At 45.5% G+C, this 17854-nt stretch overlaps 1 protein-coding gene across 1 annotated transcript in view; it reads right to left on the reverse strand.

The window, feature by feature from the left end:
• Positions 1-14475: 14475 nt before the first annotated feature.
• MED17 (mediator complex subunit 17) overlaps positions 14476-17854 on the reverse strand; it is a 263493-nt gene continuing 260114 nt past the window's right edge. The window contains exon 12 of the mRNA XM_069639284.1: positions 14476-14832. Within this exon, the coding sequence (XP_069495385.1) occupies positions 14624-14832 (209 nt within the window). The 3' untranslated portion in view covers positions 14476-14623. The remainder of the gene's footprint in view (positions 14833-17854) is intronic.

Here is a 17854-nt window from a genome sequence, read left to right on the forward strand (position 1 = left end):
GAGGTCAATTCGAACGGCAGGACCGGAAACTGAAAGTGCGAGTCGCCAACCGCGAACCTCAGGTACTTCTTGTGCTTGGGATGGATCGGCACATGAAAATAAGCATCCTTGAGGTCTAGAAACACCAACCAGTCCTGAAGTTGAAGGGCCTGGAGGACTTGAGAAAGAGTAACCATCTTGAACTTGTCCTTCCTGAGGAGCTTGTTCAAACTGTGCAAGTCCATGATGGGTCTCAATCCCCCGTCTTTCTTCGAAATCAAAAAATAAGGGGAATACCATCCCTTGTTCCTCTCCGCTACAGGCACCAGTTCTATGGCGCCTTTCTCCAGCAGGGATTGTATTTCCTGCGCAAGGAGCGGATCCGGACTCTTCAAAGAGATTCCCTGGTGGATTGTCGTGAGGCCTCTGCCGGAAAGGAAGAAAGTAGCCGTGGGCTATGATCTCCAGAACCCACACATCTGAAGTAATGGCATGCCATTCTACAAAATGCTGCGCCAGCCTACCCCCAACCGGCAAAGCATGGGCCTCATGACTGAGCTGAAGCGGCTGCGGCAGTGCCTGAGGGCAAAGAGGCAACTGCTCGAGCGGCCTTAGCACCTCGAGTACCTTGTTTTCCACCTCTGGCACTCCTACGGTTGCCCCTTTGACTTTCAGCTCCTCTCAATTTACTAAAGGACGAGTAATATCGAAAGGAACCTTCCCTCCATTGCTGTCCCCTAGGACGAAAGGGTGGAGGTTGGCGAACTGCAGCGCCCAACGATTTTGCTGCAGCTTTGGAGGTCTGCAACCTCTCAAGACTCTCGTCAGCCTTGCTGCCAAAAAGATGTTCACCATCAAAGGGCATGTTTAGGAGCCGGGCCTGCACATCCGGAGCAAACCCCGACTTCCGCAACCACGCAAACCTGCGTATTACGGTGCTCGCCGCCATGGACCGGCTGATGCAATCAACCATGTCCAGACCCGACTGAACGGATTCACACATGGCATCCTTGCCATCCTGCACGATAGCAAGAAAACCATCCCGTTCCTCCCCTTCGGGAATATGATCAGCCGCTAAGGAAATACAGTTCCACAGAGTGTGCGTGAAATGAGACAAGGCACAAACGGAGTTGGCAGCCTGAAGCGCCATACCCCCAGAAGTAAACACCTTCGCCCAACCGTCAAAATGTTTGTCGTCGCTATCAGGAGGGATGATAGGGTACGACGCCTGCTTTGTGGGGGCTGTAGCCGCCTGCATCACCAAACTTTCCGGAGTGGAGTGTGTGTGGTCAAGTAGCAGGGGTCGCCACTGGCTGGGCTATATTTCTTCAGCAAGGACTTGCTCACTGCCGGGAGACTCTCCGGAGAAGTCCAAGCCGCAGCCACCCTTCTCTGCAAGGCCATATGGAACGGCAGCACCGGGTCAGTTGGTGGACCCTGGTCAACTATATCAGTCAGGTCATCCTGCTGAAAATCCCCATGGGGGGGCAGACCACCCCAGGTAATCCGTGACCCTCGACATCAGGCGCCGGTATGAGGACTCGGCATGCGTGCCAGGCTCAGGCCTACCAAACTCCATCTCCGGAGAGGTGTCCAGACCATTGGCCTCGTGCAACGACTGACGCAGGTCCTCAAGTTGGCTATGACCAGAAACAATATCAGGAACCTCTGCAGGAACCACACCTTTCTCAGATCCCTCATCCACCTCAGAAATATAATCCAGAGGCTGGAAGGAGGGCACAGAAAAAGGAACAAAGACATGTTTAGCCTTGGCCAGCGCCTTTCTGGGGTGTGCCACGGGGCACCTCCGACAAAGCCACCTCGAAAGGCGTCGACTGAATCGGCGGAGCGCTGTGCCAACAGCTTTGACGGCGTCGACACAGGCCTCGAGGGCGGAGCCCCGAGGGTGTCTCGACAGCCTGGGCCCCGACGACTTCCTCGAAGACTTCACAGGTTCTCGCGGTCTCAAGGGCGTCGAGGACCGGGACCTGGAACGGGCATGTCTAGAGCGACCATCCTTGCCCGACCGGGACCTCGAAGGCACCCGGTGGTCGTGATGACCGCTCGAGCCCGAAGGCGTACGAGCAGCATCTCTAGAACGGTCACGGCCGGTATCTTTCGACGGTGCGGACGGACCAGAGCCCTGCGATTGGAAAATCGCCAACATCTCCTTTCGGAAGGAATCCCATTCCTCAGGAGTGGAATGCTTGGTGGGACAAGCAACCCGGCGACGGGCTGAGTCCTCGGACGAGGAAGGCGACCTGTGATGGCGCTTCCTGGAGTGCCTCGAAGAGGCAGAGGAATGGCAGGACTGACTCCCAGACCGAGAACCCCCGGACTCATGACGACAATGTGGAGAGTCGCCCCTCGAATCATCCATCGAAAGACCAGTGGAACGCGACTTCCGGGGCTTGGCCACCTTACCGACCGACAGCTTCTTGCGCTCCTGCAAGGCCTTCGATGTGAGCGATTGGCAGTCGACAAAGTCATCCGTATGGTGGTCCTCCCCAAGGCACCAGAGGCAATCGTTGTGCGTGTCCGTCAGCGACATCTTGGACCCGCACACCCGACACTTCTTAAACCCGGACCGCGGGGTGGAAGAAGCCGAAGACATCATACAGTTCAATTCAGTAGAATCGAGGCGCACCGAGATCTCCCAAGCGAACACGTTCGCGGAAAAAATGGAACTGAGGCTACGGGCGTCGTGCGTCCTACTTCTAACATCCGGTGACGTCGGCTCGACGGAGGCCCTCGAGGACAGCGTATCGACATCATCGAAGCATGACGCAGAAAGATTTTCCAAAGCAGCACAGCTGTGGTGATTACTGTCATAGATATGGAATACGTCGGAGGACACAATCCCCTCAAATGATATTTTTACTTCTTTGTAATTGGTGTGGTAACATTACCAAAGTGTGGATATTTACTATGATATTTTCATATTGTTTGTTTTCTCTGTATATGTTTTAAATCATGATATGTGTTGTAAAGGTTTCGTTGTAAACCATAAACAATCAAAATAAATTGCACTCCAAGCTTCTATGTAGAACACAACCATCACCCTATGCATCCCCCTAAAAGCCCACAAGAAGATACCTTTGTGGGACTAGGGTGTGGGTTAAAACTGTCAAAAATATAATACAGTTATGGTTCTTCCATAAATTATATCAGGGCTCATAATAAGCACACAACTGTGATAGCCAGTCTTGAGAAGTAGGGGCAGATGTGGGCAGGAACCAGCAAGACCTTCTGCCACAGGACAGCAGTTCGCTCTCTCTTTCGAATGGCCCTCGAATCCCGCTCTTAACTCCTCACTTGGTTGGGGTCTGAATAAACCAACTTCATAAGGAAAAGCTAACGGAAAGCCCACACAATCATACATGACAATAGAAATACATGGATGCCAATACAGATTCTCTAGGATTCTGATGCCCAGAGAATGCCATTCTGCTGCCCTAAGTAAGGAAGGAATGGTATCAAACAGTAAGACAGACAAGTGACCACAGTTGAAGGGTGTTTACTTAACTTCAATGGGGTTTGAACAACACCCATCTAATTCTAAATCTAAGGATGGGAGCAAGCTACGACCATCAAATTATAATAACGCAGTCCTAATGGAGTCTGTCAAAATAAAAGGGCCTATACTAATAAACCTGTTGCCAATCTTTACTTCTAAACACAAATAGTGTGGGGTACAATGTTTTGCAAAAAAAGAAAATCGTTCAAGAAATGATATGCCAGGATATTCAAGCAGTTGGCCTCCCTCCCCACAGTTTTCAGCACGGGACAAGGTGGCAAACTCAAGATTACCACAGTCTCTGGATTCTTTAGCACGAGGATGCAGTTCAGATCTCCGTACCAGGGACTTCTATGTCAAAATCTCTTTGCCATTCAAAGTCTCTTACTTCAGAGGGCTTGATGCCACAAACAAACATTCAAAAGTTCCTTTCTCCTCAGGATTCTCATGTACAATTTATTGAGTGATTCTCAACTCACCCCGGGCCGCCCTCCGCTGGGCTCAGACCCACTTTAACACAAAGCTTTCACTTGATCTCCCCTCTGTCGGGCTCGGACCAAACCCATGTACTTTTCCAAACTTGTATCTACTTCGTCGAAATCGAAGACTTTAGACTGTGCGCAGGATTTGACTTGACCTGTTGCAGGACCACTTATATTCACATTTATTCATTCTCTCTCAATTGATCTCTCTCTGCCGGACGCGGACCAACATCATCTACTTTTCTCACTTTTTAGATGGCTACCTTACATGGACCTTCGATTTACCACCCACGTGGTGCCGACCACTCTGTCAAAATGTATTGTAGTTTGCTTTAAAGTTCAGTCGGTCATCAGCATTTAATTTCACAAGCCTTTCAACAATCTTTATTCAGGCACTTGCCATACGATGTTGCTGCTTGCAACCTTTGCTATAACACAGACCAGTCTTGTATCGGTCTCCCCAACTCACCGGCTGTGTTGCTTTCACTGAAGCGGCTTTGTTCTTGGAGCCAAGGACAGTACCACAGTGGCTGGCGATTCTCCTGCCTCGATTACTGACGCGAGAGGGCCCAAGATACCTCCGACACACATCGCAGGATTATCTAGCCTGGTTCCTGGTCTTACATTCACAAGACCTTGAGAGAAAGCGTAACGGTTCCTTGTTGAAAAGGTCAAGGGAACTTTCCTCCTTGCGACCCCCTTCTGTTTTGCCGTCTTTCTCCTCTCGTTAAACTGCCATCTTGGAACTGCAGTTTCCTTGTTTTCTTTGCCTCGTTCAGAGTGTGCTCTTATGCTCTGCCTTTTATCTGTGTGTGGAAGTGTAATGGAAGTCAGGTGTGTGTGATGATCAGCAATTGCCTGACCTCGCCTGACCACTCCATTGGGACAAGTCAGGTACACGACTCGGGTGGTAGTCTGTTTTCGCTTAGAGTGGCTGTCAGTGAGAAAGAGATTATGTTGTAAAAGGGGGAGATGAGAGTTCCTAAATATCATACCGGGTAGGGTGGGGTAAAGGTGTTATAAGGAAGTAGAAACTGTGTCTTACCACCCCGTGTCCCACTCCAAGACCCCTCACCCAGGTGATCCTCCCGCATTGGTCCACCCCCAGGAACTGCATCCAAAAGCAATGGCTGTGTCCTGGCCATCTGGGTGACAGATCTCCGGGGACTAGTGGGCGAGACACATTCTGGTTTCACACAGTTGAGACTATAGCTTCTAACGGTTTGGTACGGTGTTAGAGTTGTCATGGAAATGCTATGACTGAGTCGAGTTGGAGTTTGAGATAGTGAGTCTGGGCTTCTAGCAGGTCAAGTCAGTGCTTGAGTCAGTTAATTCCTTGCAGAGCTGGAAATCGGGTTGATTCGAAAATGCTTGCCTTACCAAACGCAGCACCTCTGGTCCTGTGATGGCTAAAAGAGCTTTCAGTGCAGTCGAACTGGGTTGAAGGACCAGCTGCTTCTGGTCTTCTGGGTTGCTGGGCGGCCCAAACCAAAATCTCCATGGACAATGTGAGTTCATGGTTCTGCACTTCCAGTCCAAGCAGCCGTCTTGGCACATTTAGTGGTTTCTTCACCTCCAGTGAGCAGGATCCTGGTTCCATAGCCATAAAGCAGAGAGGCCCTGGTGCAACAGCAGATTCACCCTAAATGTGCTCCTCAGGTGGTTAGGGGGCAGAGCTTGCCTCTGTCTTGAATTCCTTCTGTCTTCACCGCTTTGGAAGTAAGATTTGTGATAGCAACAACAAAATGATCTCTCTTACTGCTGGACACGAGATTTGGGGCAAGTAGAGTAGATGAGAAATGTCCTAGGGTTTGAGGACATTTTAACAAGTCTCAGGTGGATTTGTTTAACTGCGCCTGTGTGACCAGCCCCACCCAGTCACTTACCACTCAAAGGCATACTGTGCCTGTGCATCTGACACTGGGGGCCGTATGCAGATCCAAGCACATGGATACAAAATGTAAGTGTTATGTCAATACAAATGAAGCATGCTTAGGAATAATGAGGGTCATGCAATCATTGATTGCTGCCATTACCTTAACCTAGGAGTACAGAGAAAGCCATTTTTGCAAAATATCAGGATTGCTTTGCAGTTGGGCCAGGCTGAGTTGGGCTTTGGCCGCTGGGAGGGGTTGATTAGTCACTCTCCAGCAGTTTGAATCGGCTGGCAACGGTAGTCGAAGTGGTGATTTTGGGTGCGTCAATATGCAGGTCGATGAGGTGGCCGTTAAAGGGCTAGCTGTATTGAGCTGTGGTTCTAACCCCTTTTCAGAGTCGGCGTGTGACTAGTCAGTGATTCGGATCTGGTCCCAGTGTTGAGCAGTCTATCCAGGCCGAACGTGTGGTGTGCTTATGATCACCATAGGTTTGGGTACAGGGGTGCATTTCTTAAATGTAGCCCCTGCGCTGGAGAGAGTTGGCTGTCGCCTCAGATGTCAAATGAGCAGCTGTGATCTCTGAACCTGCTCTGTACCACTGGTAGAGCCGGCGCTGCAAATCAGGATACTGATGCAGCAGGGCACAGATACTTCCATTACACTTCCCCACATGGATAAAAGGCGGAGCAAGAGAGCACAATCTGAACAAGGCAAAGCATACTGGGAATACAGCAGTTCCAAGATGGGAGTATAACACGAGGAGAAAGACAGCAAAACAGAAGGGGATCGCAAGGAGGGAAGTTCCCTTGACATTTTCAACAAGGAAACGTTACTTTCACAAAGCCTTGAGAATGGAAAGCGGAAGACCAGGAAACCAGGCTGAGGAATCCTGCATTGTGTGTCAGAAGTACCCGGGGCCGTCCCGTGTCGTTAATCAAGGTGGGGAGAATCGCCAGCTGCTGTGGTACTGTCCTTGGCTCCAACAACAAAGCAGCATCAGTGAAATTAACACAGCAGGTGAGTTGAGGAGACCGATACAAGACTGGTCTGTGTTGAAGCCAGGGTTGCAAGCGGCAACATTGTATGGCGAGCACCGGAACGAACATGTATGAGTTGAAATGTAGATGAGTCATTGAAGTTTGAAACCAAGATACAATACCTTTGACAGAGTGGTCCGGCACTGCGTGCATGCTCAATCGAAGGTCTCTGTAAGGTATCCAGCTGAGAGTTGACAAAAGCGAAAGAGTGGCAAAGGATTGTGAATTGAAGTGGTCCTGAAATGGGTCAAGCAAAATCCTGTGCACAATCTAAAGTCTTCGATGTTGATACAGTAAAGAAAGTTGATGGAAAAGTAGATAAATTAGTCTGTGCCCGGCAGAGGGAGATAGATTGAAGATTTTGGGTCAAAGTGGATCTGAGTACAGCGGAGTGGCATCTGGGGTGAACCGTGAATCACCTGAGGAATTGGATATGTGAAAATCCTAAGACTATTGTGTTAAAGAACATCTGAACCCCACAGAGGGGGATGCGAGGTGAATAGTAAATCACCAAAGAAAATTGTGTATATGTGAAATACATAACAGAAAGGAACTTTGTTTGATTGTTGCATCAGGCCCTCAGAAATTAGAGACTTTGTATGGCAAAGAGACTTTGTTGAAGTTTTGAACTGCAACTTCGTGCTAGAGATTGCTGCCTTGTCCCGTGCTGAAAAAGTGGGGAAGGAAAGCCAACCGCTTGAATATCCTGACATATTTCTTGAACACTTTTCTTTTCTAGAACATTGTTTCCCACACTATTTGTATTTAGAGTTAAGGATTGGCAATAGGTTTATTAGTATAGGCCCTTTTAAGACACGACTAGGACTGCGTTATTATTCGATTGTCGTAGCCTGTGGTCCCTTGTGTCAGTCTTACTGTTGATACCATACCTTCCATACAGAACCAATTTTAAATGCAGACACAACGGGTGCCCAAGCATTGAACAGACTCCACCTTTGGGGCCACATGATCTGATTGTCTCGACACTGGTAGTTAGAAGCCAGTCTTGCCAATGTCGGGCAGCCAAAACAAATACAGCACCTCCTTATTTGCCTTTTGAAAGACATATTCTTGAACAGTGACATTGCTGCTAATATCCTTTTGCTTGAACACAGCTGCATATCAACACAGCGTGCCCTTTCATAGCCAAAGTCTGCATTCTCTGTGTTTCTCTTAAAGGGTTGTGTCTTTAATGCAGGAGGTTTAGCCACTACTCCTACCTGTACTCCTCCAGACCAGTAGTCATTTCGCCAGAGGCATATTGAGCAGTTTGGCAAGCAAAGTCAGAGCTTCTCACCCATGAGTATCTTCAAAGCACCAATGCTATGCCTCATAGTTCGAGTCACATCAGCAGTGTCCAGGCCAGTCTGTAGTGCCCGACATCCTGCCGCCTTTATGTGCTCCACTAAGCACCTGAACCCATCCCTCACCTCTGGCAAGTGGTCAGCTGCCTCAGACACCCCTTGACATAGGACATGCTTGTTTTTAGCAAAATCACAGGAAGTAGTATTTGCCTTTAAGGCCACAATACCTGCCCCAAAGATTTTCTTTCCAAATTGGTCTAGTGTTTTACTTTCATGGCCAGCAGCAGAAATGGAAAGTTAAGATTTTGGACCTGCCCTTGCTGTAGCCGCCTGTGCTGCAAAACCCTGCGGAGTGGCATGGTTAAAAAGATCAAGCGGATTGGTCGAGGCAACTTTGGCGCAGGTTGTAAGGAGCTGGTCAAAATGTACAAACAAGGGGTTGGCCACAGTGTCAGGAGTTGGTGGCCACTGCAGAGTTGAAGGGCAGGACAGTTTCTCCTGATGCCCCTTGTCCAAGATGTCCATTTGCTCTTCAAACTAGGTTGGTTTGGATAGGGCACCAAGCTGTAAATCTTCAACCACTTTTTGAATATTTTGGCAGAACACCAAATTAATGTTGTTATAAGTGGATACCTCAGCAATTTCCAAGTCTGAAGATGTATCCAAACCACTTGCATCTCAGAGATTGGCCATTAGCTCTGTAAAATCTGGTTCCCCCCAAGAACAGTTCCCACTAAGTGAAATCCTGAGGCTATCACAAAGGTTCCGTACCAAAAGGAATAAGAGTGCGATCCTCATCATAAATGTCTGGCATCACACAGAAGTATTGGCTTCTGGAGGCTGGCATGTAGTAAATTGCGTCTCTTGGCAGCGTGAGGAAATCTGCTGCACTGTGCGTCAAGGCAGTCAATGCAATCAGACCGGATCTCGTGCTGAACCGGTGCATGCCATTTTCTTTTTAGGAATTGAATCTGATCCTTCTGGCATACAGATGCTGCTTTTTTACAGTATGCTTCAAGGAGGTATGGTTGGATCTTCCTTACTCACTGGTGTCGAGGTGGACGTAATTGAAAAGGTGCCTTGTAGTTTGTCTGAACATTTCCCATTATTGAACTGATAAGGCAGCTGTTGGACATCTCAATGTTTTGCATACGACTCGGAAAGCTCTTCCTCACTCATCTCAGTGCAACCTGTGCTTCCTCTTCTTTCTGTGTACTGAAGAGGATGAAGAGTGGCCAGAACTGCTTCAATAGTTGGGGGGTGGGGGTGAAGACGCCTGACATTTTTTATGGTTCTTTTCTCATCCCACTGATATTTTGGATGGGTCTTCCTCTGGCGTGGAAAGATAAGAGACCCTCCTCTCCTCCGATGAACGACTTCTGGAGGAGGTTTCTCTAGATTGCAGGACGCAGCCCAAAGCCAATTTAGATGCTATTTCTTGAATGGCCTTGGAGTTCATGGCCTGACGGGAACCACATTCCGAAACATCATGGTCCACCCCCACACCCTCAAGCATCAAATGCAAATAGCGTGGGGATCGGAAATTGACATTTTAGAAGTGCAGTCTCTGCACTTTTTGAACACCAAAGCACTCGATGAACCTTATATATAAAAAAACCTGTACAGCTAGTATGATGCAAGGACACATTTCTAAGGGTACCGGATAGAAATCCACTGTACTGTTTGGAAGTAGTGAGCTCCTCCCTAGTGAAGTCATAACATCCCCCCTTCACTGCATGAGAGAGTTATGCATTTAAACACCTATTTAAGGCGTTGTAAAAGGGGCTGGGACAACAGTGTCAGGATTGCTTGGAGATTGTCTGTACCCGAGTTCCCCCTGCATTGCTGCTATTAAAGGTTTACTGAACCAACCTGACCCAAGATTCAAATCCAGCATTTCATTTCCTCTATACTTCAGAATAACATTCGACCCAAAACAATTATCTGGGGGTTATAGTTTCAACGGTTCTATCCTGCACAAAGATAATCACCAAAGAGATAAAGTAAGGGATGGTTTGGTACATATAATGGTAGAGCAAGGTAAGCGTAATAGATACTATTTAGCAAATGCCACACATGCATAAAAGCAGTTAGCCAGTAAACTCTATAAAATACCCCTGAATAAGGGGAGTGTGACATTGAAGCTTAGGCATGGGAAGACCTGGAAGCAGCAACTTATCTAATGTAAACCAGGCTATTCGGGAAGATAGTGGCTAATAACGGGGCACTTTTTGCTCATCAGACTTCAAGGCTGGTATACAATAAAGGTGATTTTTTCTCTCCAGTGCAACATGATTTTTGTAAAGTTCTGAGGACACATGAGCAGTTCCTAATATCCATTTAAATCATAGCAAATGTGTCATGAATATTAATAAGGTACGATTTACAGAGCATTCATGGCTTTTCAGAAAGGTGACAACCAAACTGTTTGGACACATTTGCATAAAATGGCAATGGACGATATTTAAGCATGGTATTCCAATTACATGCCAATCTATCTGCTTCAAAGGTTAATAAGATAAATGAAATCACATTTTTGGAATTTGGGTAAATGGGCATGCAGTGTTAAATAGGATAATCATTACTGATGGACTCATTCCAGTGCAAATAAATTACCATGGTTTATTTATTGTAGGAAATGTTTTTCGGATGGGGTCTAGGAAGGGTTTGAAAATATGTCCTCTATAACAAAGAATTGTAAAAACTTTAAAGAAAGGTATTCTGTATTTGTTGCTCAGCAATACACCTTGGTAACCTGACAAGCCTGTAGGGGAGTACTTGCATTATTGCATGGGTAGAACGGCAAACCTTGTACCTTCAATTCGTTGTTATGCCAGAAGCACACAGACTTATTACAAGTTTGCATTACCATCAGCTTCCACCTGTTGAGAAGAGATTTGTAAAGCTTGATATTGGACTCACAAACTGATCATGTTACACATACTGGAGACGAATATGCACTTGCCCAAATTCAGCTAATTCGAGGAAACCGTGCTTACTTTGCTCCATTCTTTGGGGTTTAGGCAACAATACAAGAGCATTTCTACTCGCCGCACTGATGTGCAGATTGCTGAAGGTGGAGGATACATTTAGTTACGCTGGAAATGATTTATGTGAAGTTGCAAACCTGTGGAAATTTATAAAATTGAATGATGCCCCATGATGACAATGCAAGTAAGCAATTGTAAGATGAAGATTTGCACTTGAAGATTTTTGCATATTATTTCTATGCATTTGTTAATTTATCATTGGAAGTGTTTCTGTGACAAATAGAATGGATGGCATAATTAAGGCAGGAGTAGGATTTGTGATCACCCACGAAGAAAGTAGGCTGCATTTAATTAAACAAAGTCCTACTACTTGTTCTAGGATTTGACTAGCAAAGCAATAGAGAGCCAATGGGCATAGGAAATAAATTGATTTTGTATACCTTAATGCAATATTTATGATTTTAAAGGAATGCTTTATTCTCATTTTTAAATACTACCAAACGTTCACTACTTGATATGATAGTTTATTTATATAGCACCCATACACAATGTGTTTCAAAGCGCTTCAAGGCAAGGGAGGGAACAAGGGAAAATACAATGACATTCTCCCACGCCATGAACAGTAAGGAGGTGAAATTAACTATCCTACTCGGCCCAACAACATTTCAGCTAAGCCATAGATAAGGAAGGGAGGGAGGGAGGGGGGAGAGTGGGAAGGAAATGGAGACAGACAGGCGACTACCATACTAGGCCTGATGACATTTCTGGTAGAGCCAGAGAAAAACAAAAGGTGAGGGAGAGGGGTGCAGAAAGGGAGGGGCGGAAAAAAACAAGCGACTATCGCACTTGGTCTGACGACATTTCAGATAGTGCGGGGGGAACAAGTAAGAGGAGGCAGGAGGAGACAGACAGGTTGCCATCATACTAGGTCCAGGGACAATTCTGATAAGAGTAAGTGCATAGAAGAAAGTATGGGGAGGAGGTGAGGAGATAGGAAAAGGGAGAGGCGAGAACAAAAAATAAGCAGTCAAAAAGAGTGGAGAAGCAAGAGGGGAGAGCGAATACAATTGCAGAAGTCAGCAGTAACAAATATTGCAAGCCAGGATACAAGATTAAGATGGGAACAGCATGATTCAGGGCCACCAGGAGTACAAAATGCAAAGGAAGTTCAGCATGAGAGTTGAGAAAGGGTGCCGCATTGTGAATCAATGAAGTCCATAAAAGTCAAATCATTAGCCACAAGAGGGTGATGGTGAAACCAGAATGTATCAGGACAGACTCCTGCAGAAGTAGGCTGGAGGGGGAGGAGGAGCCAGGGGAGCAGGGTACAAGAATTAAGCAAAACAGGCAACACCTGTGTGCACAAAGAGGGGGGGGGGTCGCACGGAACATCACGGGGAGAACAGAGGGGTTGAGGATGGCCTGTGGGGACAGAGGGAGTAAACACATGTTGGTGCATGCTTACCTGCTGTCTGAACAGGGGTTCAGGCCCTGGGTCCTCTTGGGTCCTCCTGGGTCCAAACAGGAATTTTCCTTTTCTTTGTCTGCCCTTTGCTTCAGATGCCCGGGCGAGAGACACCCTTGATCTAAGAGTTAAGAGCAGGAAGGAAGAGGCAGGGCTAAGAAGGTAGTGGTGCTTAGGCCAGGTGACCTAGATCCACTTGCACCTGCTCCCCATCTGCAAAGGAAAAGAGGCTAGAGGGATCCTAAGTAGGAAAAAGAGCAGCAACCAGGAAGGCACATAGTGGACGGGGCTTGCTAAGTGAGGAAAAAGAGCAGCAACCAGGAAGGCACCAAGTGGGCAGGGCTTGCTAAGTGGGGGAAAACCAGCAGCAACATGGAAGGCACCAGGTGGGCGGGGCTTAGGCCAGGTGATGTAGATCCACTTGCATCTGCTCCCCATCTGCAAAGGAAGAGAGGCTGGAGGGCTGCTTAAGTAGGGAAAAGGGCAGCAACCAGGAAGGCACCAGGTGGGCGGGGCTTAGGCCAGCTAACCTAGATCCACTTGCACCTGCTGCCCATCTGCACTTGTATAAAACTATTGGTTTGAAGGCAAGTAAACTATAGTTTAGGTTTAATATGAATCTGTTTGTACAATTAATGATTTGTGTTAATATAGTAAAAATATTACATGTTGTGGAATTTAATATTGTTTATTATATAGGTTTTATTGATAGTATCTGGGGAAAAAAAAATGAAATGGGACTCACCTCCCGTCATCTGCAGTCATAGTTGATTGGCTCCTCAAAATGTTTATTTTCCGGTGTAGTTTGCCTTAGAAAAGCTGCTCTATTCCTGTTATCAGTACGAGTCATCCTTGAAATAAATATGCACAATATAACTTCTCCAAGGCTAACTGGAGGAGAGTAAACAATCCAGAAACAAAAAGGTGGGTAAGGCAGTTGGTCGAGACACCGAATAGGCTTAATCAAATTGATTCCTTAATATCTTCTGACCAAACTGGAATAACACAATCTTTGACAATAGAGGAAGGCATTATAAAAACTGTAAAATAACATTGCCCGCATGGCAGTTTAGAAGGTTTCATCTATCCAAATGTAACTGAAAAAGGACAGGGGTTTCCTCATTTGACTGCACAAAGATAAATATAATACTGGATGGAAAACAACTAAGAAAAGGCAACATGCAATAACCACCTTAGAAGCGTTGGCTGAGTATTCGGACATGTGCATTTTTGCTCAGCGCTTGGAAACCGACTTCAAATGTATTGGCCATAAGACGGAGATAATCAGAACTGTCTTCCATTTCCAGCAGAGTTGTGCATCTTTTCTATCACATGATGAATACAATTAATCTAAATTATGGCCCTAAATATTTTATTTATACCTTTTAACAAGGGGCCAAAAAGGTGTAAGCTACTAGCAAGCCATAAAAATTTCACTTGCCACCTTAATTCTACGCATAAAACACAGTACTCAATATTTCGCACTCGCCAAGAGTGAAATATCATTAACCAATGGCTAGTGGCGAGCAGATTTTCTGCTTGGTTTTGACTATAAAATATTATGAATTAAGGAAGAAAAAAAATGGGACTTATCTCAAACACTGGGTATGCACATTGAGATGAGGAAGTAACGTGACCATTCAGGTGCAGAAATGCATAAACCTGTACCGATATCTTGCACAGTGTAATGTTACATCATGTCAATACTACATACATAAATCTCAATTTGTTTGGGCTAGTGTCTGTAGAGGTGGCTTTCAGGTAATTTACAAATGGAGTCAAAGTAGGAAACATAAGTGTGAAATAATAAAACCAAACTCAAAATGGTAGAAAACTGAATTCAATTTACTTTTACAAACAATGATTACTGTACAATGTGATATATCTTGAATGTCACGCCTCCCAAAGGTTTTGTGGCATCCAGACACAGTGCATTTTTTGCTGAGAAAAGTGGACAGTATCCTTTGCCAGGCTACGAGCAAGGGGTCAATGCTGCCATAAGTAGCTCCATTTTGTAAACAAAATTATGTCCTTCCATTTTATTCCACTGAACTTCCTTAAATGGTCCACGGAGATAATTCCATTTGACATCCTGTAATACATCGCTCTTAGGAAGATCTTTGATTTGGCATCTTGGAAACTGGACCATTACCTTACTTCCACTTTCAGGACCATTACGCACTGTGAAAGTAACGGAACAGAGACAGATGAAATAATATTTGGTAGGCAAACTGTTATTCTGGGTGAAAATGCACTTATTTTTAGAAAGTAAGCAATGCGTTTCAAAATACTTTGTCAATATTTGAAGCAATTTTGGATTTTCAAAACACATAGGATGCGTTCCAGAAAAACGGTCTAAATATTCATAAGATCCACATGACAACCATTATTTCTTCTGCTATTTATAAAGGCTTTCTATCTATCTAGTTAAAGGGTTACTATTCATAAGATCCACATGACAACCATTATTTCTTCTGCTATTTGTAAAGGATTTCTATCTATCTAGTTAAAGGGTTAAGAAGAACGCTAACTGAACATTGGGGTTCCCTTCCAAACGGCTACCCTTGCTCGATTGCACATTTCTTTGAGTACTTTCTTGGGGTCATTACAAAAAAACTACTCGATTACTTCAATCTTTGATGGTTGCATTGTGCACAGGAAAATGCTTTAAAGAAAGAATCATAGTAATGAAAAACAGACTTGTCATAGTTTTTAATTGCAATTGTGTTCATCCATTAGTATTAAAACACTAAGACCTCTTATGTTATGTTGATTTATACCATTGACCGCTACCACACAAGGGCAGTGTCCAGGCACTCACGTGGCTCTGCAAAAGAGGACTGGATGTGTTTGTGTGGATAAGATGATGGGATAGGTTCAGAACCAGGAGGAACTTGTGTCTGTGAACCTTGTCTTGCATGTGGTAGTTGGTTCAGGAGGCCCTGTATGTTGTAACTGTATGGGTGTGATGTTGTGGTCATGCACACTGGTTAGTTGTATCCATAAGGGGTCCAGAGGCGTGGATGGCTGTTAGGTGTATGACTATCTATTGTCTTGGTCTGTATTTGTGTAGTGTTGATGGATTTATGGACTATGTCCCCGGGAGTTCCCTCTAGTATTTCCAGGATCTCAGAGATGGATGGCTGTGAACATTAGATTCATTCTTGGTGTGTATGTGTAGTGTGGCAAGCCCCCAGTCAAGTGATGTGGCGTTGGTTATGTTGGAGGAGCAGGTAGGGGGAAATGGGTTATTAGGTCGGTCGGTTTGGCAAAGCCTCTGGTGGGAGTCTTTGGCTGCCGCTCAATGGTATCTACCAACGTTCTTGGTTGTGGTTCGTCGGCACATCTCGCCTCCTCTCTAGGTCAGGAGGCCGATTTCCCCTGCGGGTTTGCTGGCAGATGGATGGTTGTACCTGGTGTGTTTCTGGTTATTCGTCCAGGTTAGTCATGGCTGTTGGGTGTGGACCTGTTGCTAGGTCGGCTGCTGAATTAATGCGCAGCTGAAGTTATAAAAGATAGTGTGGAAGGGGTGCCCGGCTGAGCGGCCCTGTTTGTGTAGGTGGGCAAGTTAAGGTGAGGCTTAGGTTTTAATGCTTTACCCGTCTGATCTTCCTTGGTGCATTAATTGGACGTGGCACATTATCCCTACATTTGTCTGTTGGTTGGGCGGCCTCTTCGTTGATCACTCTAGTTGTTTGGGACGGGGGTGGTGCGGTGCAGTGTTCTGGTCCTCTAGGATATTGCTGCGGTTATCTGTGACCATGATCTGCAGTTTCTATAGTGAATATTTGCATCCTACACCCAGATAATGGGCTAAAGAACCATTAGCAGAGATAATTTAGTCTAAACTGGTGAGGGTGAAGAAACCATGGTTGTGTTACTAGTGATAAAGTCACCAACACGAGAACGTTTATAAGCTGCATAGGAGGAACCTAGGACCAGACATTAAAAGGTGGTTGGGACACCATATCCTCCTCAATACATACAATATTTGCCTTATCTCTGTAAACGTGCAAAAGTTTAATTGGCGATCTCTGCTCCAATTCTAGTCATATTATGGGGTCACTGCGAGACAAAGCTCTACAATTTACTAACGCCATGTGTAAGTTAAGAATAAATGTGCAATGTGAGGATTTGCTCAAGCCTATATACAAGTACAAAATGCATACTCTAGGTCAGGATAGAGTAGCACTGCAAGAGCCTTGTGGCAGTTTCATTCTTGGAAACCAAGTTATCGTAAATTCGAAAGACACTAAGAATTGGGTAGATGTCTACATGATGAAGCATAGTCACATTCAAGATAAAGTTGTACAAAAGTGTATTTAAAATTAACTTTGAAAAAAGTGTTGCTCAACGTCCTCTGGTGTGACAATCCTTCCACACCTTTGAGTCAAACTGCATATGAATCTGGATGTGATTCTATGCTGAAGAAGAATGATTCACCAATTCAATTTTTTCCTAGAGATTGCATGCACAGATTTCAGTTTGTGAAAACTATTGCTGCCAACTATAGTACATGGAAAAACGTAGCACAATTACTTTTGAATAAACATGTCATCAATTTGATGCACAGTTATTTAGTCTGCCATGTGCTACTGTAGTTTTCATCTTAAAGCATTGATAATCTGGAATGTTTGAGCCATCTCACATGCAAAGACTGTGTATGTGCCAGAAACCCCATACAAACACACTAGTACATATCCCTTTTTCCTCAGTCAAAACCTCCTTTCCACAAGCATCTGTGCCAACAGCCAAGGTGCAGAAAACAAATGTTCACTCTCACAAGATGGTGATCCGAATGTGGATGGAATAGAGGACTTGCACAGCTGCCTTCACTGATATGTCCCACCTAATGGCAAGACAACAAGCTTCATCCACCATTTAAAAGTATAATACCGACACCAACATGGTGAAAACATAGGATCCAAATTGATATGTCAACAGTTAACACTCACCACTCAAGCCTTTACCAAGGGCTTAGGGCAGTTACCAGCCGTGTAAGCCCTATCCCTCACCCATTAACAATTTTAAGCTCCCAGGCCAAAGGAATATGTTGCAAATGGCTGTCAGAGAGGCAGTGGGGCAGAAGGGACACAGAGGCTGTAACATTAGAGGGAGAGAGTGATGCATAGGTGGCGATGAAAAAAGCCACATGGTGGAGTCAGTAGTAAGGATGATAAGGAGGACGTGTAACATCAACGGG

Source organism: Ambystoma mexicanum, chromosome 7q (assembly GCF_040938575.1).
Source record: "Ambystoma mexicanum isolate Mex_15411 chromosome 7q, UKY_AmexF1_1, whole genome shotgun sequence".
Classification (NCBI taxonomy): Eukaryota; Metazoa; Chordata; class Amphibia; order Caudata; family Ambystomatidae; genus Ambystoma; species Ambystoma mexicanum.